The sequence below is a fragment of the Guillardia theta genome (genome assembly GCF_000315625.1).
Source record: "Guillardia theta CCMP2712 unplaced genomic scaffold GUITHscaffold_173, whole genome shotgun sequence".
NCBI lineage: Eukaryota > Cryptophyceae > Pyrenomonadales > Geminigeraceae > Guillardia > Guillardia theta.
In genome coordinates, this window is record NW_005434503.1 from 38,802 (window position 1) to 61,704 (window position 22,903).

The following is a 22,903-nucleotide window of genomic DNA, read 5'->3' on the forward strand; positions in this document are numbered from 1 at the left end:
TGGGGATGAGTACATGGGGATAAGTACAAGCAAGCCTCAGCTCCCCAACTTCATACTAAGTTTGACTATATAAACCCAACAATCACTCGAAATCTCTTCTTATACATATTTTTCTTACATCTAACATGGTGAGATAGGTTACATTCATCTAAGGAAGTAATGTTGTGACAACAACACTTGCGAAAATGAAAATGGGCCAGGAAGAAGAAATTAACCTGTCTCCCTTTGAAACAGTACCTTGGAATTGAATATCCTGAAGAGAAGCAACATTGTTCAGAAAAATAAACAGCAGACAACAATTACTCATTACATAGATGTGACTCTTCAGAAAATCGGAGTAGAAACTGATCTGTGTGTACACGCCATAGCGCCCAGGCGTCGCGCATAAGGGAGCATTTAACGGTAACTGTGATCCCATGCTGAGCACTCCAACGATGTAGGCAGAGTTGCTGACAGAGAAAAAGGCTGGGCCACCTGCTCTCCCTTAGCACGCTGTAAAAGATTTTCATTCAGGGGCCGTACCTGAGTCTCCTTCGCAGCTGTCCTTCTGCCCTTCTCCATCTACGCACAACCACACCCATCGAGAAGCGAAGGTTGCAAGAGAGGGATTGCTGTTCTTGCACGTTTGCTCTGTTGCGATAGGAACGGAAACCTGCGGCGCAGTCAGACACTCGATCCACGTACGTGTCACAGAACCTCGTACAATGCGAAGGGAATCTCAGGTGGCTTTCCCGACTGTATGTTTGCTGTCACCCCGAAGCCTGCAAGGATGATGGAATTCCCAGGGCTAAGAAGTCCAGCGGGCAGAGTTGTAAGCCCATCGATCTTTGGGAACTGGTTGTTGATCAGTGGGGACAGATCGACCGAGACCTGAAGCTATTTTTAGTAACGTTTCTTCAAAGAGTCCTAGCACTGTATCAACTGACCTCGATCAGCAAAATGTCATTTTCAAGCAGTGTTGCATTGAAATCTGGATGAGGAACAAACCGTTTGACTTGAACTCGGTTGCAATTCGTTGATAGTGTGTTGCTGTTGCAGCCTATTGTTGTGTTATTTACATTGAATTTTCAAAACAGCGACTCATCACCGACGATGAGTCGGGCAGACGAAGCCGGCATTATCGTCCCCGTGTTCCAATCGACAACGCAATGGACCGCAGATAATGCCCAAGTTGCAGAGACGATCTGAGCCGTACTGCAATGAGACAGTAACTCCATGATCCCCAAATACTGTCAATGATACCATAATGTGGTCGAATTTGGAAGGAACTCCACCAACCATGGATACGCGCCATCAACTTTTGTTCCTCCGATTATGCGAGCATCTTGATTGTGCTGTCCAGGCCACAGTCCTACACGATGACGTTCTCATTTCTCATTCTCTTGTTGTAAACCAATGACTCACCCTCAAATGCTGACGACACTGAGTGGAACCAGGATTTTTCAGTTGCTGTCTGCATGCAAGTAAGTTCAAGAACACATGACTATACCTTTCCCTCCTCCCACCCAAACTCATACCGTGGGTATTGCTTTTATGACAGCCGGCTTTGCATCTGTGCAAAGAAAAACTCCAAGCGAGAATAAGAAAATGGGTTCAATGACACGGCGACTATGGAAAATTCTTTTGCACGCCATGTCAAATGAACATGCACCTGCAAAGAGTGTTACCTATCAAAAATGAAGCCATATCCTTGCTCAAAACTTTGTGACTAAAGTGGTCCTATTACATTAGAAGCTGTACAGATACCGATCCACTTTTTGACAGAAAACTTTTGTGATGATCCGATTCACTCGTTTTTCAAAGTTCACTCTCTTTTCACTTGTGGTAACTCTCCCTGTTTCGATAACTTCCTTATCGCTTTCCTCCTCTGCTCCTTCCCTTATCATCACTTCTAAGGTCCACCCCCTTTATACCTCCCACACGCGACAGAATGAAAACTCTCATCGGACCTGTCCGCCTGCATGCTTGTTGCACTTGTACAGCACTGGAGGATCAAGAAACTACAGCATGCACGGCTCAGAAAGTTTGGTACAATGACAATTTTAAATTGTATGTACAACAGAAAGCAAAAAAATAAATTCCAGTACTACCTCTAAAATCAATTGTTCCCAGGCGCTTTTGCTGTCCTCAATCGCGAAAAAAGTTATTCTCGTGCTTTCGCCCAGGTTCGAACTGGGGATCTTGTGCGTGTCAGGCACACGGATTAACCAACTTTCCCACGAAAGCCCCACCACCTCGAGGCGGGTCTGCTTCACTCTCGCCCCAAAGCCGTCATATCATCATGAGTCCGATCATTTTGCCGCAACCAGCCTACGGTACGGTACCGTACGGTCCGATCCCCGCTCAGTGACCGTTTAGTTGGGAGGGGGTCCGATCGGGTTAGTACTTAGACTGGGCGGCGGCGGTACGCACGGGCCATGGCCCCGGGCCCGGGCTGCTCACTGGGGAGTCCCGGCCGGGCTCAGGGCGGCCCAGGGGCGGCCCGTACTCCGGCGGGCCGAACCGCGGCCGCCAGTGTAAGTTCGAGTCGGGGGCCGGGCCCGGCGAACTTCCCGGCGGCGGCCGGCTATGCCAGCCGCCGAGTCAAGCCGTGCCAGCCTACGGTCAGATAGCGCCGAGCCTTAACAAAAACTGCCAGGCTCCTGTAGTGACCGTGTAAACTTTCACGGCAACTGGCGCCGCCCGGCCCGGCCGCCGGTGAAGACGACTTACTAAGTCAGTTACGTGTTTTCAAGGCGGCAATGTCAATGAGTCAGTGCAGAGACGAAGAGGAGGTGACCTCAGCCTGGCAGTTCAGAGTCACTGTCAACGTCCGGCCCGGCCCGTTTGAAGTTCCTTACTAAGGTTTTCTCCGATGATGTGGATGCTTGAGTTTCACATGAGTCGGACTCTCCAACTTGAAGCTCTGAGCCGGAGTCTCCCCTGCGGCAGCCCGCCGGGCCGGGGCCGGGCTCCCCGGGGCGGGGGCCGGCCGGGCGGCGGCCGCGGGCTGGCAGGGCCGAGGCTCAGCGCTTGCCGCGCAGTGCGGTAAAAAAGCTGATGGCATACTATGATAACGGCCCTTCGATCTCAGTTTAATAGATACCGTTTTCAGTTTTACACAAAGTTCACTGAGTTAAAAAGCAGTACGCCGAGGACAATCAGGAGAGTTAGTCTAGGAGGCTTTTCAGTTACTAGTATGATTTGGCCGACCAGCACGCGTTTCTTTCCAAAAAGTTATCCTCGTGCTTTCGCCCAGGTTCGAACTGGGGATCTTGTGCGTGTCAGGCACACGGATTAACCAACTTTCCCACGAAAGCCCCACCACCTCGAGGCGGGTCTGCTTCACTCTCGCCCCAAAGCCTTTATATAGCAACCAGTCCCTGACTTGGGAGGGGGTCGGGGTAGTACCGTACGCACCATGCCTGGTCACGAGGAGGGTCCTTGAGGGTCTGCAAAGGGGTGAAGTGGAGGGGAGAGGGGTATACCACGATGAAGTTGTGGAGTATGGAAATGGGGGCCAGGAGTGTCGCTGGTTGCGATGGTTGCATGGAAAGGAAACATCAAGCAAGAGTCGTGTTAAGACAACAGAGAGAAAGATGTTTGGCAGATGAATACGATCATTAGGATCAATCTCTGAAGTCCTGCTGAAACATCATCATTACTACAAGTGGAAGACGTAGAAAGGGATATGATTAGCTGAATCTGAGCAGGGAGCAGGTCTACCTTGACTTCTAAGATATTCATGGAAGCAACATAATTGAGAAAGACAAAGAATTGTGAGATGTTGAGTCAGCAAAGAGCAAGCGACAACGGACAATCACCATAAGTAGGCATTTCAGATCTAGAAACTGAGCAAAAGACTGGGTAAAAGGTGGAAGACTGTGTAATGACAACTGATGTGTAGGTGATACTTCATGTGAACTGTTTAGAAATGTGCTTTCCTCGAAAGCAGGATGAGGCTTGTATGCGACACGGCCGAGCGAAACTTTTCTCATTGGGGCAGACAATGTCAACACAGTGTGAGAGGACGAGCGAGATTCAGAATCGTTGAGAGGTAGACAAGCCCAGTGTCAACATGTGTATACAATCTTTGTAAATGTGCTGAAGTTCAAAAAACAAAACAAGAGGCACCAGAGATCCTGAGGAAGGAAATTGCAAGAGAGATGTTTGGCCACCATTTGCCGCCTCCTTCTCTGGCTCCTCCTCCTTCTTTTGCTCCTGCTTCTCTATAGGTTCTTCGCGAGTTCCCGGAGCTTAAACTTCTGAAGCTTCCCCGTGGACGTTTTCGGCAATTCCTGTAGAAAGTGAGGCGAAGGATCAAGTGATTGAAGAAAACAACCTGGAAGACGAAAGTCTTGGGGACCTTGAAATGTGCCATGTGCTGCTCATAATTAGACCAAGACTTATCATTAGAAAAGTGAGTTACTTCACGACAGAAATTCTTCAAATCCTCCTCAACCGAGGCATCGTATCCTTTCTGAGAACTGTAGTGAGCAGAGGAGAGGAGAAAAGCAGAACAAGGCAGAGCTTTGTCCTTCACCTTCAGCTCCACGAACGCGCATGGTGTCTCGCCCCACTTCTCGTCGGGTCTGCGTCAGGAGGTTAGGCAAGAGACGAGCAAGCAAGAGGTACCTCGCGACCACCGCCACCATCTCTACAGCAGGATGAGACGTCATTATGCCTGCAAGGAAGAGAGTGAGCGTCAAGGACGACGCCAGAGAAGATGCGAGCCCTTGACTACCTTCAACTTCGATGGAAGAAATGTTCTCCCCTCCTGATATGATCACATCTTTGGAGCGATCCTGCCCCTCAGTCAGTCGCTGGACACGCACGGCCCGAGCTCAGACCTTGAGCTCGATGTAGCCGTCCGAGTGCATCACTGCAAGGTCCCCGGAGTGGAACCATCCTCCTCTTAGATCCTGAAAACGTAGATGGGCGATCAAGTGCGAAAGGGTGAGGACGGGGTGTAGTAGTGAGATCAGAAAATTCGTCATTGATTGGTTGTAGGAGATAGGGCAAAATGGAACGAGAAAGAAGCAGAGATGTTGGAGGAGGCAGGAGAAGAAACTGAAGGAGCAGCAGAGGGAAAGGAAACGACAATCAAGGGAGAAAAGAACCTTGCTGGTTGTGGCGGGGTTCTTAAGATATCCCTTCATCACGACGTTTCCGCTGTAACAGCTTTAGGAAACTCCCCTGCATTTTCTGTCTTACCGAAACATAACTTCTCCAAGAGTTTGTCCATCGGCAGGAACAGGTTGCAAAGTCTCGGGATCCAGAACCTTGATGAAATGTGAATACATGAAATCTCCCTCTACTTTCATCGCCTCCTCGCCTCCATCTCGTCCTTGTCTTCCTCCTCCTCCTCCTCCTCCTCATCATCATCATCATCATCATCATCATCATCATCATCATCATCATCATCTGAGTCTCAATCATCATCATCATCTGAGTCTCAATCATCATCATCATCATCATCATCATCATCATCATCATCATCATCATCATCATCTGAGTCTCAATCATCATCATCATCTGAGTCTCAATCATCATCTGATTCTCCATCACCTCAAGGTCTTCCAATACATGGTAATTAACTCCTTGTCTCGATCGCATCTTGTCGATCATCAGAGGGAGAACCAAGCAAGAGGGTTCGAAACCTTCGCCTGCTGCTCCAAGGGAAGCGCATCCCACTCTCCTTTCCATGAGCAAATGACAGCAGGACCTCCAGAATGGTCGTCAGTCAAGATCAATTTGCAGAATTGTGTCTCTTCTCCTCCTCTAACTTGTCTTGTCACTCTGCTGTGTGGCCCGTTCCCTGTCCCCCTCGTCCATTTTTCATCCTTTGCATCTCCTCTCCAAAATGCCTTTTCCTCGTCTTTAAAGGTTCCTTTCCCTCTTGTACATGTTCCTCAACTCACCGTATGTTTCCGTCAGCCCGTAAACGTGAGTGACTTCGAACCCTTGCTGCTGCATTCTCTGCCTCTGGGTCACGATCTCTCTCTCTCACGCATGACCTCTCGTACCTGCAGGGTGGACGGAGGAGGAGGAGCTGCAGCTGTCATCACCTTGACCTACCACAAAATCAACCTAGGAGGAGGATCGCTGACTCATCCCAGTCTCACCTGATGCTTGAAGGAACGACGACTTTCAGGAGGAGCGTTGATGATCGTGTTCAGAACTGCAGATGGCAGTGAGAGCAAGTGCATCGCAATGTCGAGTACCTATCGGGGCGCCACAGAGACGATCGACTCCATGGTCAGCGATAGAGTTGTAGATGTTCTCGGCTGTGACCTGTGAAAGGTGAATCAAGAGGTGCCTGGTAACAACTGGAGGGAGAGTCTTGTGTACAAAATGTGACGGAGGGGTAGAGAAACATGGAGCATGTAGAAAGTGGCAGGAAACATGCGGAAGGAGGATCGCGGGTAAGAAGAAAATTAAAGACAGAAAAGAAGAATGAGAGTGACGAGGGGGGCAGGGCGATGAGCATCCAAGAAATGACAAGGAGCGGGTTTAATTGAGGGGAGCTTATGGGGGAAAGATGAGGAGGAGGTGGTCTGGAGATCCACTTACACACCTTTCTCAGGCACACCGACGTCCCCCCGACTGCTGCGAGAGTCCAAGGAAAGCACCTGTCGTAGCGATAAGAACCCTAGCCCTAGTAGGTAAAGACGCACCAGCCGTTGCAATGAAACATGGGAAGAGTCCACAGGTATCGGGAATGATGTCCCATATCCCACACGATGATGTTGCTGAGAGAGTTGAGGTATGCTCCCCTGTGATGTGTCACCACGCCCTGCAGTATGAAGCATTCAGTCTCGCCTCCCACCACTACGGCTTCTACACATCCTCCTCTCCTCCTCTTCCCTCCCTATCTCAATCCATCACTAGACCTTAGGGTCGCCTGTTGTTCCTGAAGTGTATCCAAGCGCAATGGCATCCCACTCGTCGAGAGGCCCGTCGATGTTCCCGTCCGGCGAGCCCTCTGTCAGCAACTTCTCGTAGTCCGTCTGTGGAAAACGCGTCACAAGGACTCTGACCTCCTTCCCTCCAACTCACGTCGCTCAGACGATTGGCGGGAACGTTGAAGTTTGGCGCTTCCGAATCACAGATGTCGATCACCGAGATCTTCCTCTTGATCATCTGGAGAAACAAAACTTGTTAGCAACGGCTTCAAGTCACGTAAGCTCGATACCTCCAACGCTGCCTTCACGTTCGGGGCAAACTCAGTATCAGTGATGAGGAAACTTGTCTCGGAATGGTCGAGGATGAAAGCAATCGCTGCAGGATCCAACCTTGTGTTGATGCAGTTCAACACAGCTCCTGAAACAGCTTTCATTCCCTGCTGCCTCAACTTTCGTCCTTGCCTGTCATGGGCACACCGAAATGGCATTCCTTCATCTCAGGTGTGTTGGTGGCAATCACAGAGACAGTGTCACCCTGAATCATCAAGCACAGAATCCCGTCAGAAAGTTTTCAGGGGACAGAAGGCAGCCAGAGTTTTACCGGCTCGACTCCTCTCCTTCTAAGGGCTGAAGCCAGTCTCCGGCATCGCTCTGCTGTCTCTTTCCACGTGAAGGTCTTGGACCCATGGATCACGCTCTCATATGAGGGATAGACTCGCTCAACACGTCGAAGGAAAGAAAGTGGAGTGAGCTAATCACTCGCGTCAAACCGCCTTGCGCAAGAGGATTCGGTTCCTTACCGGGACATAGTTCGCCTTGTTCTTCGGGATTTCCCACATGCCCGATCCAGCACTGAAGTTCGAGCTGTTTTCGCTCGAGAATGCACGTATTGTACTATAACCAATCTTGATGGCTGGCTTCCATCGTAACAAAAACATCTTGACAAGGGAGTCAGAAATCTTGACGGAAAAGTAAACTTGAGAGGAAGCATATCGTCAATCACTGGTTTGAATAAGCAGTAATCAATTAATCCCTTTCTGTTGCGTCCTGTCCTGACATCCAGAAGAAGAATCTACAATAAACACACCAATCTCGAATGGTCCTCTTTGACCATTTCCTTACACCCTTTTGTCATTCTGTAGTTCTGCCATAGTTCTCCTACCAAGATTATGTTGCAGAAACATTATCATCCTTCTTATTCGTCTGCAGGGCATCAAATCCTCTAACATGTTTCTCCTTCTTCCGACAATTTCCACTCCCCGAGCTGCTCTCCTCCAGTTTGCTCTCAACCTATCCTTCCATGCGACCGATTCTTCTTATCCTACAAGAGATGCGGCAGGACATGTTCTGCGTGCATGATCTCAGTAGATCTTCTTCTTCTCTTCCTCTGCTCCCCCTCCCTCCCCCTCCCCGACTTGTTCCGAGCTCAACACCATGTTGCAATCCTCATCGACTCAGTTGCGCCTCCCCCTCCGTTGCCAGGAATCGATTCAAATCGAAACAAACTTCAAGCCCTCCGCGGCCGGCCGGGCCCGCCGCCCGGGGGCCCGGCCGGGCGGCCCCGCGGCCCGGCCGCGCCTGGCACTGCCGGGCAGCCTGAGTGCCATGATGCCGTCCGGTGAGAGTCAGTGACCGCCGGGGCGCACGACGAGTTCGTCGGACGGTCGCGGGGCCCTTCGGAAGTCGCGGCAAACGGACTCGTTACTAGTTACTACGGTACTACGGTACGGCCCAGTACTACGGTATCAATGATTCAATTCAGTACCCTGACCGTGTACTAACTTACTGGGAGCGCAACGACACTAGGACGGGCGCGGCCTGGTACTGCGGCCGCAGAGTGAGTGACCGGGCCACAATCTGTCAAATTCCCAGCTGGGATTTCAGACCCCAGGGATGAAATTCCTTCCTGCCATGTATAGTGAGAAGCATGAATCAGCAGAGCGGCAGGGGAAGAGAGCAGACGTGATCTCGTTGTAGATGAAGCAGAAGGCGTCTGATGACTGTGGGTCCTGAAGTGCCGGTGAGGTCGAGTGACTGAGAGCAGAGTCAAGTTTCAACAGTTGTCAACTAACCTGCAACTTCTTTTTGACACTGACAAGCTCCACACAGGGATGGTCGTACTGACAGACCCAAACCTCCTCGATCCCCGTCACTATGAGTCTACCGAGACCACCTGCGCAAACAGCATGAGCATGAGCATGAGCATGAGCATGAGACCTGTGACGAAGGTTTTCTTTCCTCCACGTCGTGAGAGCGATCGGATGATGGTTGTCCAGGTCTGGTTCAAGAAGCATTGCCGAGTGACTTGCGGGTTCAGAAAGCGGAGCACCACCACCCCCGACCCTCCATCGCCAGCATCGCCAACAACGTTTCCATGTCCTCCATTGCCCGTGTTGCTGGCGGCAGGAGATCGCGGAGTCGTCATGTAAAACTTCCAAGGGTAGTGATCGACTCCGTCGCCTTCTCCTCCTGCTGCGTACCTCACCACTTGCTCTGTAATGCTGAACGCCCTGCCTGGTCCACCTAGGCCACCCAAGTTCTTCCATGTCCCTGTAACCCCTGGCCCTCCTCCTCCTCCTCCTCCTCCTCCTGTGGCACCCCACCAATTGGAAGGCGCATATGAGCTTCCTCCTCGATGCCCTTGCCCTTGCATGGGAGCACCTCCCAATCCAAGGTAGTCGCCTCCTCCACCTCCTGATCCACCACTTCTTCCTGTAGTGTAGGCATCATTTGGCCCAGCCCATCCTCCTCCTCCTCCTCCAAAAGCCACGAGGTTGTCGAACTGAGAGTTCTGACCATCGTTACCAGTTCCATCAGCATGCAAGCCCCCTGCTCCAACGCGGACGATCTTGGTTCCTGCCCGTACCAACTCTCTCTTCCGGTAGATCAGGCCTCCTCCACCGCCGCCGCCTCCTCCTCTGTTGCCGTAACAAGATGGACACAGCTTGCCTCCAGCTCCACCTCCAGCTACAATCAGGATGTCACAGAAAGCGTCAACAGAGAAGTTGACAAGGTATTGGACATTGGGTCAGTGAAGCGAGCATACTGAAAGCTGGTTCCCGGGATGTCATGAACTGCAACAGGCGGAAGGAAAGAGATATTGAGAGTCTCTTGCTGCCCCTCTATCAAGTAACTGCTCGAGCTAGCCACCGGTTTGACTCCAAGACACGTTGCAGATGTGTTAGAGCACTGCGGTGAACCCACATCGTACAAGACTGACGGCGGCCATGACGGTTGATAGCAGAGGTGGGAAGAATATTGAAAGTTCATTCGCACGTCGATCTCGCGTGCTGTCATGAGCCCGTCGAAGGCGTCGCTTGACACGCAGCTGAGCTCATTGTCTTCCAGCTCGAGATACTCCAAGCTCACCAACCCCGAGAAAGTGTTGCCCTGTATGCTCGACAGCTTGTTGGAGTGCAACGTGAGATGCGTCAGGCTAGAGAGCTGCTGGAACAAACCAGCCTGAACCTCTCCGATCTGATTGATATGCAAGTACAAGCCCTGCAGATTTGCGAGCGAGTCAAACAAGCCTAGCGGGAGCTCTTCCAGCTCGTTGTAGGACAACCAAAGCTCCTGTAGACCAGTGAGAGCGCTGAAAGTGTTAATGGGGATGGTCGAGATCTTGTTGTCGAAGAGATACAAGAACTGCAAGTTCTCAAGGCCTTTCAGCATGTTGTTCGATACGGAGGACAACAGATTGTTCTCTAGCCTGAGCTCCACCACCGACGACAACCCTGCAAACTCACCGTCTGCAATCTCCGCGATTTTGTTGCCATGGAGGTAAAGATACTGAAGACTAGCCATATTGGTGAAAGTTTTGTTCTTCAACGCCGTCAGCTCGTTTCCGTACAAAGTCAGATGAGTGAAGCTTGAGTTACGGCACAGCATTCTCTCAGGTAGACTTGACAACTGATTGCTGTGTAGACTCAGCCAGTTCAAGCTGCAAAGTTTCTCAAAGATTCCCTCAGGGAGGGAGGTGAGACGGTTGCCGTGCAAGTCGATTCCCTGGAGACTCAGCAGCTTGTCGAAGATTCCTGGAGGCAGCTGGGAGAGGTAGGTGTCGAACAAGGTGAGGTAGCTCATGCCCTGCAAGTGATCGAAGAGTCCAGCTGGTACGCTGTCAAACTCATTCACCTCTAGAGCCAGCCCCTGGAGCGTGACGTTTGAGAGACCATCGAAAATGCCAGGAGGAAGCGTCGTGATCTGATTGTGATCGATTCCCAGGCTCGTCAGGCCTTCAAGGTCCGCGAAAACACCCGGAGTCAAGGTTCGGATGCCTTTGGCCGCAAGATTGAGCGTGCTGCAATCTGAGAAGCAGCTGCCCTCCCTTGTGAGCACACCAGCATCGGATACTGTGAAGGTGCATCCGCCGCATGTCACTGCGGTGTATCCTCTTGCTTGACTCACGTTCTGTGCGACCAAGATACACAAAAGAAAAGTCGAGGGCAGGAGATGTCTGAGCATGATCTATTTTTGAAGGCCTGCAGATTTTGAAGCAACCCACTTCCTGTCTCTCTGTCTCTGTCTCTGTCTCTCACTCACTCACTCACTCTCTCTCTCTCTCTCTCACACACACACACACACTCTCTCTCTCACACACACACACTCTCTCTCTCTCACACACACACTCTCTCCTCTCTCCTAGCTCGTGTGCCGGTAGAAGCAGAGTGGTCGAGCTGGGAGCTCCCCCCAGATTTGCAAAGCTGCTAATTATCTGAGCCCGCCTTACCACTCAACGCAGGCAGAAGGGAGACAGCGAAGAAATGACTACCTGCAGCAGTGGTGCCGCCAAGACGAGGGAGGTAAAGATAAGATGCCAATCCCAACTGTCAGGTTGGCCTGAATTAGCTGCAACCATGATATGCATGGAGTCACGGGCGACGTCAGTGAGTGGAAGAGGGAGAATGAAGCGATCGCTTAACAAGGAGAGAGAAAAGACGTCAGTGAAGCAAGGAAGCGAAGGAGATGCAAGCACTGTGGAGGGGGAGCGAACACCGAGCGGAGCTTCATTTGAACACCATTGTATGAGAGTCGAGTAGACTTGAGGAGTGAAATCAGGAGAAGAACGAGCAGAGAAGAGTCACAGCGCTTTATCTCGCATTGAAGATGAGTGAACCACAAGGGAAGGGAAGGAGGCTGAGATAGAAAACCTATGGCCAGTAAACTTCTAAACAAGAAATCAGCGACGACTCTGGGCTATGTGCAATCAGTCATGGCAGAGGTGGGACACTGACAAGTTCCGTGGATCGAACTTGTTCTCCTTGAAAGAGAAAGCATCTTGGTCACTTCAGCTCTTCGTTGGTATTTGTGCTCGCAAGCATCTCGAAAGGTCGCAAGATATCAATACTCAACGTCTGCATGCTTCTTCTGCCCCCTCTCGTTCTCTCGGCCTTGCTGGAGAGAGAACATTCCTGTCTCACTTCCCATGCAGCTTGTCTGAAGACTCCTGACAAGTGCGGAGATAGGGATGAAAGACACCGGGTCTTAGCAGCACAACCTCAGTGTCTTGTCCATGCACGTGGTCTCATGTCGCAGCCTCTTGCTAGACGCTAGTTGCTCTCAGCTAACTTGTTCCCCCATCAGCCGGGTGCCATCGGCTACCGGGCTCCTCTTTCGTCCATCCAGCATTTCCCTCATCCCTTACCCCAAACGAACATACGATGATGCTCTCAGTATCGAAACTTGCATGATTGATGAGCTTTCTGCTCCACAAGAGACAAGCACTCAAGGCTAGCTTCGTCTTCCTGCTCCTGACTGGATCCAGCTCAGAGACTGTTTGTGGACAACCTCGTGACCTCTTAGGAGGTGCGGCGACTGCTTCTTGCAGACAAGCTCTGCGACTGGAAGTCACCAGGGCAGTCTGCTAGTAAGGCGCAGGCTCAGCATTCAGACAGTAAGGCTAGAGAGCCAGGGGGCATCAAGGAGGATTCTTGTGCGCTCTTATGAATCCTATCAGCTGCTTCTTCCACCAGTCGAAACCCATGTCGTCAAAGTCTGCCGGTACGTGTCGGAGCGCCTCTGCCAGGCCCGACGGACAATCGCCATGCTCGCTGCACATCCGCTCAAAGTGAAAGACCTGCACAAGAGTCTCAGAGTGGAGGCGACCAGACATCTTCTAACCCCATGCACATCCAGAAAAGAGCAGCTGCTGCCTGTACGCTCAGAGCCCAACAGAGCCTCTCTTGCATAGCGCATTCGCTCGTTGTCGTCTGCCCCCCTTTCCCCTGGATCTGCAAGCACGAGAGCTCGCTTGAGCGAGACGGCAATCGACAAGAGGCCTGCACAGAAGATGGCGAGGAAGGCGAGGAAGATGAGGAGAGGGATGGGAGAAGAACGAGAGGAAAGAAAACAAAATCAGCAAGATGAGAACAGTGAGAGCAGCCCGGCGCCTACCTGCAATGATCCCGTCTCTTCCAGCTGCATCCCACTCTTTTCCCAGGGAGCTCAAACTTTCATACATAATCAGATTCAAACGTCAAATGCCACTCCACCTTGGGACGCGAGCGACTAGCACGCTGGAAGCATTGCAGACTAAGGCAGGGGACGATCAGTGACGAGCAGGGGAGCAGAGGAGCTACCTGGAGGGTTTTGAGATGCTTCCAGAAAGTCCATGGCGTGCTTTTCATTTGCCTCTCCTCCACCAGCAGACGCTTCACAAGCGTCAGGTAGGAATGCCGCTACAATAATACCTTGCAAACAATCCCCCACGAAGAACGATGCGGATAGAGAAGTTTGATATTCTTTCAACATACCATCAGTATCACTGCCTCAAAGTTGCTAAACATCTCAATCTCCATCATGACATCAAAGTGCAAAAGAGAGACAAGAATAACAAGAAAAATTAACCGTGATCGATAACGTCAACATCATGCCATCCATGTGACATTTGCGGCAACACGAAGTGAGTCAAACTGCAAAAAGAAGTCAATGTTTCTCGTCAAGGCGACAAAGGCTTCAAGTAAGAACGACCGATCAGTCACTGCTGCTCCTGTGAGGTGAGCGACTGTATGACCGTCGAGGAGGATAGAGAAGTCAAGATTCCTGGGAGCACAAACCTGCAAGAAGGATCATTCTACACGCGTCAACCTCCCCGCAACTCACTTGCTGCCTGCAAGGTCTGTCGCTTGTTCGGCTGTAGAGGAGGTATACAGCCACCGAGGCTGACGACACGCACGAGCTGTGGACCATGGATGAGACACCTGCTGCTCAGCCCCCATCAAGTTGGAGGTAGGGCGCTTACCCATCTACGGGAGCAAGCAGCACGAGCTTGGAGATGGGCGAGGCTGTTTTGTGAGTGTGAGAGACAAGAAGGAGGGTGACAGAAAGGCACCTTGCCAGGAGTTTGGAAGGGAGAAGCGACGAGGCTCAGCCTGAGGAGGAGCATACCTTAAGAGCGCTGAGAGCACAGCACGGCTGACCCTACCTTGACATGACCGTGAAACACTCGCGACCAGACCTGCGACCACAAGATGAGGAGACTGTGAGGTCCCACAGGAGGGTTGCTCGAGACCTGGTCAACGGTCGATGCATTCGAATCAGCAGGGAAATGCTCGAACAAGAAATTCTGATGGGCGAGATACTCTCTGACTTCTTCTTCTTGATCCCATGAGTGATCCTTCGTTCTGACAGGTGACTTCATCAACAAGTAAGTATGCAAAGCATTCACCTTGACGCCTCCTCTGGTAGCTCCCAGTAATGCCAAGCTCCTTGCGGTTGGCCTCCCCCAAAGCCGTAACTGTTGACCCGCTTGCCTGCATCTTCATTGTAAGCGGAGTTTCATGTCACAAGCTGATTCTCCATCTCTCTCCTCCTCAATCAAGTTTCCACAATATAGCTTGCTTGTAAGTTCTCATCCTTGAACATAGTCTCACGTGATGTTTCTTTGACATGAGCCGCCGTTTCCCTCCTCCTCGTTGAAATCATCATCATCAAACACGAGGAACTCACAGTGTTGTAGAGTCCATGCAAGAACAGAGAGACCAGCGCTAGGAAATCGTTTCCCAAAGTCTGCACCACATCTTGTGTGTCGACTTCACGAGGGCATCAAGGAGCGCACCTGAAGAGAACGAATCTTCCCATCCCAGCTGCTTTCTTGCAGCTTGTATGAGCCAGGGCGAGAAGAGGAGAACACGATGGTCCTCGTCCTTTGTGATGTTTCCCCCAGCCGCAAACCTGCGGTGAAGTTGCAAGTGGCTCCTCAAGTCGTCGGGGATTCTGCGCCCTATGAGATCATGGCGGGAGCATCAGCGTCCTACCGCGTCAGCAGGTGCAGGATCCTCTCCCCATCCGACACTCTGCGTCGGGGAGCCGTTGAATGATAGACAACTCGGAGGTCACTTCTTGTTCCCACATCGCCCTCGAACCCAACTGCCAACATTCATGAGCTTTTCTCTGCCAGCGGGCCCTCGCGTCATCACCATGCTCTACGGCTCCTCCAAACCGAATCACAAGATCGTTCTTGTCGATCTCTTCACCAAAAGACGACCCCACGAGATGCCATGCGTTGCCGACCACAGCGCAGGTCCCGCATTTCTCCGCTCCGCACTTCCACCGCAAGACGCTCTCTGCTTGTTTCGGAAATTTCGTGAGGTTGTGTTGATCCAATATATCCAGCAGCTCCACAAGAAAGTCTAAACATCTGGGTTTGCTGACATGGCAGCCTTCCATCCTATACCTGCAAACTACTCAGCTTGTCGCCCCAGGTCACCAGGCATTGACACCTTGCAGGAAACCACGTGCGGGAGCTCCGTTCGGACCTTCAAGACAGGAGCTTGTCGTCATTGACGCATATCAGCGCATGCTTGCTTACATTCTCGCGCAGTCTTGCTTCGGCGAGCATCTTGAGGAGTCTTCTGCAGGCTCTTGAGGATCTCCCTCAGTATTTGCACTCGTGACAACGCTGTTCATGGCTTCGCCTGCCCAGACGTCTCGCGCGAGTTTCCCCTGCCATGAAGCTCTATGTTCCCGGGTGATGATCTCTTCGCTAGGACTCTCTCCTATCGCCCTCGAGAGGAGAAGAACCAACAGCATCCCTCGCATACTGAATGCGTCCACTCGACTACTCCTCTGATGAGCACTGATCTTTTCACTTCACTTTGAGTGAAGAGTCCGAAGCTCTAGCACCCCCGTCCTCGTACTGATTTTTCACTTAACTTTGAGTAAAGAAGGCCCGTCATTTGAGTGACGGTGCTACGGTGGCAACTTGCTTGTCGGATCAGGGAGCCCGGCCCGCGCGCGGCCCGCCAGCCCCCGGGCCCGGGCCCGGCCGGCGGTGGGAGTGACTCAGCCCGTTCACTCCGACCGGACCTACTCTTTTGACTCAAAGTCGGAAGTTAAAAATCAGTAGCCGAGGCCCGTGACAATCATGGGAGTCAGAAGAGGAGGCAGGCTTGACGGGGGCCCGGCCTGAGACTCTGTGACTCTGTCGCACAGGCCGCCATCAGTCCGATGATCATCGGATCATGCCTCCGACCCGGTCCGGCCGCCGGGGCCGCGATGGCCGCCGGAACAGTCACTCAAAACTTGTCACTGGCCGGTGCCCCGGCGCCGCGGGCAAACTTTGAAAGCTGAGTGAAGTGAATCTGATCGGACTTGAAGCTGCAAGCGTCATGGCCATGGCACGGCCGGGACCCTGCGCCAGGGCCTTTCAAGAGGGGGTCCCCCTGAAAGAAATAACTAGTAGGAACAGAAAGAATTTTTCAAAAGGACCACGACCCGGCGTACCAACCATCATCCACCCTACCCCCGGCAACCCACCCGATGACCCCCCTCTCACGCCTTTACGCGGGACTGGGAGCTCACCGTTGCCAGCCTTGAGAGAGCCTCTGATCTGATGAGCCTCAAGTAGTACCCCTACCACCCCCTACAGTCATCATGGCACCTCGGGACCGTCCTAGTAGTGCGGCCGGGTAGGGGGACCGGGATCCCATAGCTAGTTCATCATGTTTTACTCGCCGCTCGGCGGGACCAGATCTTCGTGACGCGGCGTCACTGCCCGATCGGAGCGGGGGTGACAGGAGAGGGGTGGGGTCATACCACCCCCACCCCTCTCAAGGAGGATGGAGGACTGCTACCTCGTGCTACCGAAACCGCCAGTAGTAACTTTTTATATAACCCAGTGGCACCGGGCCACTGAAGGTGGCCGGAAAAGCCTGGGGGTGGTGGGTGGTGAGAGGGTTGACTGTGTCAGGGTGGGATTCAAATTTCCTTCGGGTCCGGGGGGTACTCAGAGGTACCAGAGATACGGTAGATAGGGGGGTTGGGGGTGAAGCATATCATAGGCGGGAGGGGGTAGAATGAAAGACATGGTACCTACCCCCTTTCAACCCCGCTCGTCCTCCCCTCCTCTTGAGCAGGCACGGGCAATGCTGATTCAACCGATTCCCTTGCCTCGCTCTCCTCGTCGCCTCCTCCCCTTCCTCTTCCTCTTTCTCTTCCATACTGTCATTGGCAATGGCGAAGACGGTATCGAGAAGCATGAAAACATCCTCAATGTCAGCCGCGTGTTTTGGATCACAGTCCATGAGGATCGGAAAGTTCCGGAGAACATTTGGCCAGGGGTTACGACAGAGCGATATATTGGATTGAGAGGAAGTGAGAGTCTTGTGAAATATTTGACTCCAAGGGCAAAACAAAATGTCCTTTATGGAAGAGATAGCGGGAAGGTGAGAATCTTCGCTCGATTTGAATGACGCGACTATGAGCATGTTCACCGGCGCATGCATCCTGCTTGCTTCGTTTGTCCTCATGGGCGATTCGATCTGCTCGCTTGGTGACATGTTTGCAGGAGCTTCCGTCATGGAATGCTGTTGCTCTTTACTTAAATCATGTCGAGATATGGAAAAAAATCAAGCCAGGAGAAATCGTAGCGATCTTTGAGGTACTGAGTTAAAAATTCGTAGCAGACTAGTGTTATGCTCATGAATTTTTTGTCAGGAGGATGCTGAGATGCAGCATGGGACAAAGGAAATCCTTGAAAGCATGGACAGAGTGAGGATACGCGAAGGGAATCATAGTTGGTTTTACGGCGACAGCTTCTACCTGACGATGGACGCTTTCTGGGTCAAGGTACTGAATGTCTAAATTCACCTTCTTATCAATCCTTGGCACAATACTGAGAGTCGATGGTTGTGCAGGATTATGGCTGCAAGAAACCCTCGATTGATTTTGCTGAGGGTCAATGGATCAAGGACCTGCCATGTCACATGTGGTATGGAACATCCTCCTATCTCATTGGTGCTGGGGCTGCAAAAGAATTGCTTCAAAACGTGATGCCCATTGACATGCAAATCGATGCATATGTGGCAACGCATGCAATCAGCAAGGGTAGCAGTAACGGGGGGACTGTACGATTTGCACAAACGACTCAGAGGTCTGTACTGCTGTAGCTCAGTGCTGAATGTTGCGATTCTGATATCTATGCATTCAGGTTGTACAAGCAATCTCTGTTCATTTCAGAAGTACAGAAAGTGGACGCATACGCGTTATACACATGGAGAGACACGCTGCTGGTGTTGATATTGGGTACAGCTCTTCCGTGTTTTGGGTTGGGATACGCCACTGGCTGGTTACTAAAATCTCCAGCATCTGGCAATGGTGGGAAAGAATTATCGAGATGTTGAAATCTCGACTCAACGATATAGGGGGAATCACGACAATTATTCATTCATTCCACTTGATATGTAATTAGGATCAATCGAAATTTCAATCAGAAGAAAACAACCTTCTCTTAGGACAACCTTCATCCTTTCTTTTTCTTGTCATCAATGTGTTTTTTTTAAACGAAAATGAGAATACACTCCAATTCTAATAAAAATCCTGTCAGAGAGCTGATGGTTGTTACATGCGGTGAAGTCGGTTCCTTGCAGTATCGCCTTCATGCTTGCCGCACATGAAAGCATGTCGCAGGTGAGGGTCGCCATGAGGCATGTTGTTTCATATCCTCGCACATCTTTCCTCTCTCATCATGACATGTGCAGTAACTACACCTTCACCCGCTCGCCTCCTCCACTGCATCCTTTCCCGTTCCTCTCTTCCCGTTTATAACCCCATCATACCACCCCTCTAATTTACTTTCATGACCCCACCCTGAAAGCCCTGTTTCCTCCGACATCTGTTGGAAGCGAAAAGGAGGCAGGGCCGGGGAAAGCAGAAGAGGGAGGGGAGAGGGGAGAGGGGAGAGGGGAGAGAGGAGAGAGGAGAGAGGAGAGAGGAGAGAGGAGAGAGGAGAGAGGAGAGAGGAGAGAGGAGAGAGGAGAGAGGAGAGAGGAGAGAGGAGAGAGGAGAGAGGAGAGAGGAGAGAGGAGAGAGGAGAGAGGAGAGAGGAGAGAGGAGAGAGGAGAGAGGAGAGAGGAGAGAGGATAGAGCACAGAGGAGAGAGAGGAGAGAGGAGAGAGGAGAGAGGAGAGAGGAGAGAGGAGAGAGGAGAGAGGAGAGAGGAGAGAGGAGAGAGGAGAGAGGAGAGAGGGGAGAGGGGAGAGGGGAGAGGAGAGAGGGGAGAGGATACGGGATACGGGATACGGGATACAGGAGAGGGAACAGGGGAGAGGGGAGAGGGCAGTGAGGAGAGAGAGAAGGAAAGGACAATGATGCAAAGAGGAACCTGGGAGGATGAAGAAGCTGAGAAGTGTTAGAGGACAATATCGGTGAAAAAGGTTTCCTGGCATTGCAGTAGATCTTCTGAGTTGAATCTTCAAACCTACGATGCCGAGTATGAAAAAAACGAGCAAACATGCGACATCATATTTCCTGCTGATGTTCGTAATCGTGATAATCGTGACAATACGTTTCTTTCTTCATGACAATCTCATACACACACCCAATTCTTTGGCCCCGAGCTTCCAGAAAGGGCTGCAGAGTCTGTGGATTCGGCGCAATTTCTTCAAGAACCCAACCAAGTCTCTCTCTGCTCTCTTGTACAACAACACGACGGGCTTCAACCTCTTCCTTCGCAACCTCTCGACCCCGCGAGCTCATCAAGCTGCTTCGAGTGTTGATAGGATCTTGTGCCCGATCAACAGCATCCTTGTCAACGCCACCTGTCTGTGTAAAGAAGGATACCAGGGGGAAGGCGGCAGAGCTCCATGCAACATCTGCAAGGCAGGAACATTCTCGTCGTCAAGAGGACAAGAGCAGTTCGTTTTGCTCACACGTGTGAGTTGATGCCTTGACGGTTTTCCGCAGCTGCCAGCCATGTGCTTTCAGTGCCAACTCCCTTGAGGGACAGACATACTGTGAGCAATGTGTCAACGAGACTCTGAACAAGAGAGTTCTGATCTTTACCATGGACTCTCTCAAGACGTTGCTCCTTGCCTCTTGCTCGCTCCTTGCGTTGACACGTTCCGTCGCCAGGACTCTGGAGGCGGTCAAGAGCGGCGGGCCGGCAGGAGAGATCTTTGTGCGAACTTCGTTGGAGACAGTGCTGACGGTGAGGCTGACGGTAGCGGGTCTGTTCAAGACTGATGAGAGGAAATGCAGTCGCTTGGGTTCAAGATTGACGTTGCGGATCACGATATGTCGTTTGCAGCGTAAGAGCAGATGGTCCAGTTGTCGTTGTAATTGCTTGTTGTAGGTACAGCAATCAGGCACTGGGCGCCAAGTGTAACTACTATCGAGTGAGTTGAGACCACGTTAGGGGGGGGGGGGTGGCAGGAGAGGAGGGAGGAGAGACGTAGGGGGAGGATGAAAGGACGTAAATGGAAGGTTGCTGCAGAACGCTGCAGCACGGTGATGGGGTCAAGGAGAGGAGATCAGGGGATGAAACAAAGAAAGACTGAGACAGAGAGATCTCTCTCTTGGATGTTTTGCGTTATCCATGTTTGTATAATTTCGATAACGATTGGATAAGTTTGTTCCAAGTGAAATGGGACATTGTTTGTTGTCTGCCTGCGGCACGTTGGCTTTGTTTGAAGACTGTGAGACTTTTTCACGTTGAGCATTCGATCAGTTCTTCATAATGGACCCATGGACATGGATAGAGAGAGCGCCAAGTGGCATGGTAACCATACCCGTTGGCGCTCACCACCCTACCACTCCCTTCTTTCCCTCTTTCCCTTCTTTCCCTCTTTCCCTTCTTTCCCTCTTTCCCTCTTTCTCTCTTTTTCTCTTTCCCTCTTTCTCTCTTTCCTTCTTTCTCTCTTTCTCTCTTTCCCTCTTCCCCTCTTGCTAGCGAGCTCACAGCGGATGGTGCAGCTTTACAGAGCTCGGCCGATCCTGGCGGGGAGAGGTGATAGGCAAGAGCGTGGGAGAAGGATGATGGTGCAGCAGAGCGCGATGTTTTCATCCTCGACTTCTTCGGGAACAAGCAGCTGTCTCTCGCCGGCGTCAGTCTGAACTTCCCTACGTGATACATGCGAATGTGGAGTTACACCCCTGACTCGTCTTCTCCTTCTCTTCCTCCTCCTGCATCCCTTTTTGCCGTTGCTTCAATTTCAATTCCTACTCCCTCTCATTTGATTGCCTTCCCTTCTTCCCTTCCTCTCTCTCTTCCCTCCTTGCTGCTCCTCCCTCCTTTCCCCCTCCATCGTTTCTGCTTCCTCTCCTCTTCTCGCAATGGCAGGGAGCAGCGCCTGTCTGCATTTCCAACCAACTTCGGCGGGTCTTTCCTCGGCTTCTTCTATTCCAACCAGACGCTCAGCAAGGCAATGGAGGCCTCCAAGAAGCGGGTCGTGGTAATGAATGTAAGCAGAGGACGAGCAAGGGTGTATGGAGGAGGCAGAGGAGCAGGGAAGGAGGAGGGGAGGCAAGGAGGACAGGAAGGAGAGAGGGGATGGAAAGTGGGTAAGAAGGGACGGAGATGGTGGAAGGGGAGGATGGAAGGGTAACAAGAGAAGTCGGAATGTTTGAGCTGAAGTATCGCAGGAGACTGCAGGCAATGCTTCATCCACAGACGGGCAGCAGCTGCGAGGAGTGGTTTGGGGGAAGAAACCAGAATACTTGGAGAAAGGACAAGGAATCATATCGGTAGCTGCTGCTGCTGCTGCTGCTGCTGCTGCTGCTGCTGCTGCTGCTGCTGCTGCTGCTGCTGCTGCTGCTGCTGCTGCTGCTGCTGCTGCTGCTGCTGCTGCTGCTGCTGCTGCTGCTGCTGCTGCTGCTGCTGCTGCTGCTGCTGCTGCTGCTACTGCTTCTGCTGCTGCTGCTTCCTTTTCAGCCCAGTTGCACTCTGGCTCTCAGTGGTTTACACCTTTGTTTCATTCTACTCCTCCCTCATGTCTGCTTTTACAACCTTTGCTAGCTTCTTCAAGACATCTTCTTCGTTGCTTTTACTTCTTCTCTCAGGCTGTTCTTGAGAAATGCGAGCTGGTGTCCTTCTTGCCGCAAATGGTAAAACTACACTTATCCATGCTGCTGCTGCTCCTTCACTTCAATTCTATTGGCGTGCTCCGTACTTCCCTCCCTTTCTCAATTATTCTGCCCGCCTTTCTACCTGATCGCTGCTCCGTCCGCCTCCTCCTCCAGCTTGTTTGTTGCTCGACTTCACTCCTGCCCCATGAAAGTAACGGAGAGAGCAGGGGAACCTGCAGGCGAAGTTTCCTCGCCTGCACAACCTGGGCTACAAGACGAAAGAAGAATTTCGCGAGATCCTTGCGAGCTCCAAGTTTCTTCTTGTTAGTTTCACTCCATCATTCCCAGCTCTGCTCCCGCTGTCCTCTCCTCTCTTTCGTTCTTCCCCGTCCTCCTGTCTCTTCCTGCTGTTTCCTGCCCTTTCTTCTTCTCCTCTTGACAAGCCTCCAGGGCCTCGGTGATCCTCTCTCGGGGCCTTCAGCGTTAGACGCCATGATGGTGAACACCTCCAATCCTCTGCGAAACCTTAAGTGGGGCTATAGGTTGGAGCGATGTACCTCAACCCTTCCTTCCCAAACAAGAACAGCGACTACCCGGAAGAGCTCAAGAGCTTCTACACCTCTCAGCATCCCTACATGGCAGAGCATGGGGGCGCTTATGTCTGCTCCTTCAACATGATCTCTGTGATATCCATGCCTCCTCCCTCCTCCCTCCTCCCTCCTCCCACCTCCCACCTC

At 51.8% G+C, this 22,903-nt stretch overlaps 7 protein-coding genes and 2 non-coding genes across 9 annotated transcripts in view; 3 read left to right on the forward strand and 6 right to left on the reverse strand.

Annotated features, from left to right (window-relative positions):
- Positions 1-83: 83 nt before the first annotated feature.
- On the reverse strand, positions 84-2,584 carry GUITHDRAFT_166408 (hypothetical protein). Its single transcript, XM_005820530.1, has 10 exons — positions 2,568-2,584; positions 1,518-1,651; positions 1,405-1,453; positions 1,243-1,351; positions 1,088-1,194; positions 927-1,039; positions 697-870; positions 523-652; positions 311-474; positions 84-253 (listed from the first exon to the last, which is right to left on the reverse strand). Exons 2-10 carry the CDS (start codon positions 1,632-1,634, stop codon positions 149-151), a joined length of 1,068 nt encoding a protein of 355 aa, XP_005820587.1. The 5' UTR covers positions 1,635-1,651; positions 2,568-2,584; the 3' UTR covers positions 84-148.
- On the reverse strand, positions 2,153-2,226 carry GUITHDRAFT_t108. The gene has a single exon. It is a non-coding gene; the product is annotated as a tRNA-Val (tRNA).
- Positions 2,585-3,225: 641 nt separating the features above from the next.
- On the reverse strand, positions 3,226-3,299 carry GUITHDRAFT_t107. Its single transcript has one exon. It is a non-coding gene; the product is annotated as a tRNA-Val (tRNA).
- Positions 3,300-4,208: 909 nt separating this feature from the next.
- GUITHDRAFT_90688 (hypothetical protein) lies at positions 4,209-7,723 on the reverse strand (the record flags this gene model as incomplete). Its single annotated transcript, XM_005820531.1, has 23 exons — positions 4,209-4,277; positions 4,322-4,363; positions 4,409-4,459; positions 4,523-4,571; positions 4,615-4,663; positions 4,724-4,784; positions 4,830-4,901; positions 5,100-5,151; positions 5,194-5,261; positions 5,548-5,595; positions 5,640-5,704; positions 5,901-5,958; positions 6,006-6,053; positions 6,105-6,160; positions 6,204-6,273; positions 6,557-6,611; positions 6,657-6,775; positions 6,873-6,989; positions 7,039-7,122; positions 7,175-7,302; positions 7,347-7,419; positions 7,486-7,635; positions 7,685-7,723. 23 exons carry the CDS (start codon positions 7,721-7,723, stop codon positions 4,209-4,211), a joined length of 1,623 nt encoding a protein of 540 aa, XP_005820588.1.
- A 1,272-nt stretch (positions 7,724-8,995) lies between these two features.
- Positions 8,996-9,313, forward strand: GUITHDRAFT_120198 (hypothetical protein; the record flags this gene model as incomplete). The annotated part of the gene is made up of 1 exon (XM_005820532.1): positions 8,996-9,313. One exon carries the CDS (start codon positions 8,996-8,998, stop codon positions 9,311-9,313), a length of 318 nt encoding a protein of 105 aa, XP_005820589.1.
- Positions 9,314-10,304: 991 nt separating this feature from the next.
- Positions 10,305-11,024, reverse strand: GUITHDRAFT_46691 (hypothetical protein; the record flags this gene model as incomplete). Its single annotated transcript, XM_005820533.1, has 2 exons — positions 10,305-10,546; positions 10,763-11,024. Coding segments are annotated over 2 exons (504 nt in total), but the record flags the coding sequence as incomplete, so codon positions are not given.
- A 1,777-nt stretch (positions 11,025-12,801) lies between these two features.
- GUITHDRAFT_147787 (hypothetical protein) lies at positions 12,802-15,923 on the reverse strand (the record flags this gene model as incomplete). The annotated part of the gene is made up of 18 exons (XM_005820534.1): positions 12,802-12,960; positions 13,005-13,162; positions 13,278-13,333; positions 13,376-13,415; positions 13,463-13,534; positions 13,731-13,795; positions 13,854-13,939; positions 13,986-14,061; positions 14,125-14,167; positions 14,215-14,254; positions 14,308-14,394; positions 14,473-14,506; positions 14,551-14,635; positions 14,832-14,891; positions 14,941-15,056; positions 15,140-15,251; positions 15,302-15,558; positions 15,694-15,923. 18 exons carry the CDS (start codon positions 15,921-15,923, stop codon positions 12,802-12,804), a joined length of 1,776 nt encoding a protein of 591 aa, XP_005820591.1.
- A 1,325-nt stretch (positions 15,924-17,248) lies between these two features.
- On the forward strand, positions 17,249-18,458 carry GUITHDRAFT_147788 (hypothetical protein; the record flags this gene model as incomplete). Its single annotated transcript, XM_005820535.1, is given in 6 exon segments — positions 17,249-17,548; positions 17,671-17,763; positions 17,820-17,951; positions 18,020-18,255; positions 18,313-18,394; positions 18,414-18,458. 6 exon segments carry the CDS (start codon positions 17,249-17,251, stop codon positions 18,456-18,458), a joined length of 888 nt encoding a protein of 295 aa, XP_005820592.1.
- A 1,708-nt stretch (positions 18,459-20,166) lies between these two features.
- GUITHDRAFT_147789 (hypothetical protein) overlaps positions 20,167-22,903 on the forward strand; it is a gene marked incomplete at both ends in the record, with an annotated part of 3,244 nt that continues 507 nt past the window's right edge. Inside the window, 11 exons of the mRNA XM_005820536.1 lie at positions 20,167-20,310; positions 20,361-20,410; positions 20,455-20,497; positions 20,731-20,797; positions 20,830-20,880; positions 21,063-21,108; positions 21,442-21,562; positions 21,744-21,845; positions 22,161-22,205; positions 22,617-22,664; positions 22,709-22,849. Coding sequence (XP_005820593.1) covers positions 20,167-20,310; positions 20,361-20,410; positions 20,455-20,497; positions 20,731-20,797; positions 20,830-20,880; positions 21,063-21,108; positions 21,442-21,562; positions 21,744-21,845; positions 22,161-22,205; positions 22,617-22,664; positions 22,709-22,849 — 858 coding nt within the window. The remainder of the gene's footprint in view (positions 20,311-20,360; positions 20,411-20,454; positions 20,498-20,730; positions 20,798-20,829; positions 20,881-21,062; positions 21,109-21,441; positions 21,563-21,743; positions 21,846-22,160; positions 22,206-22,616; positions 22,665-22,708; positions 22,850-22,903) is intronic.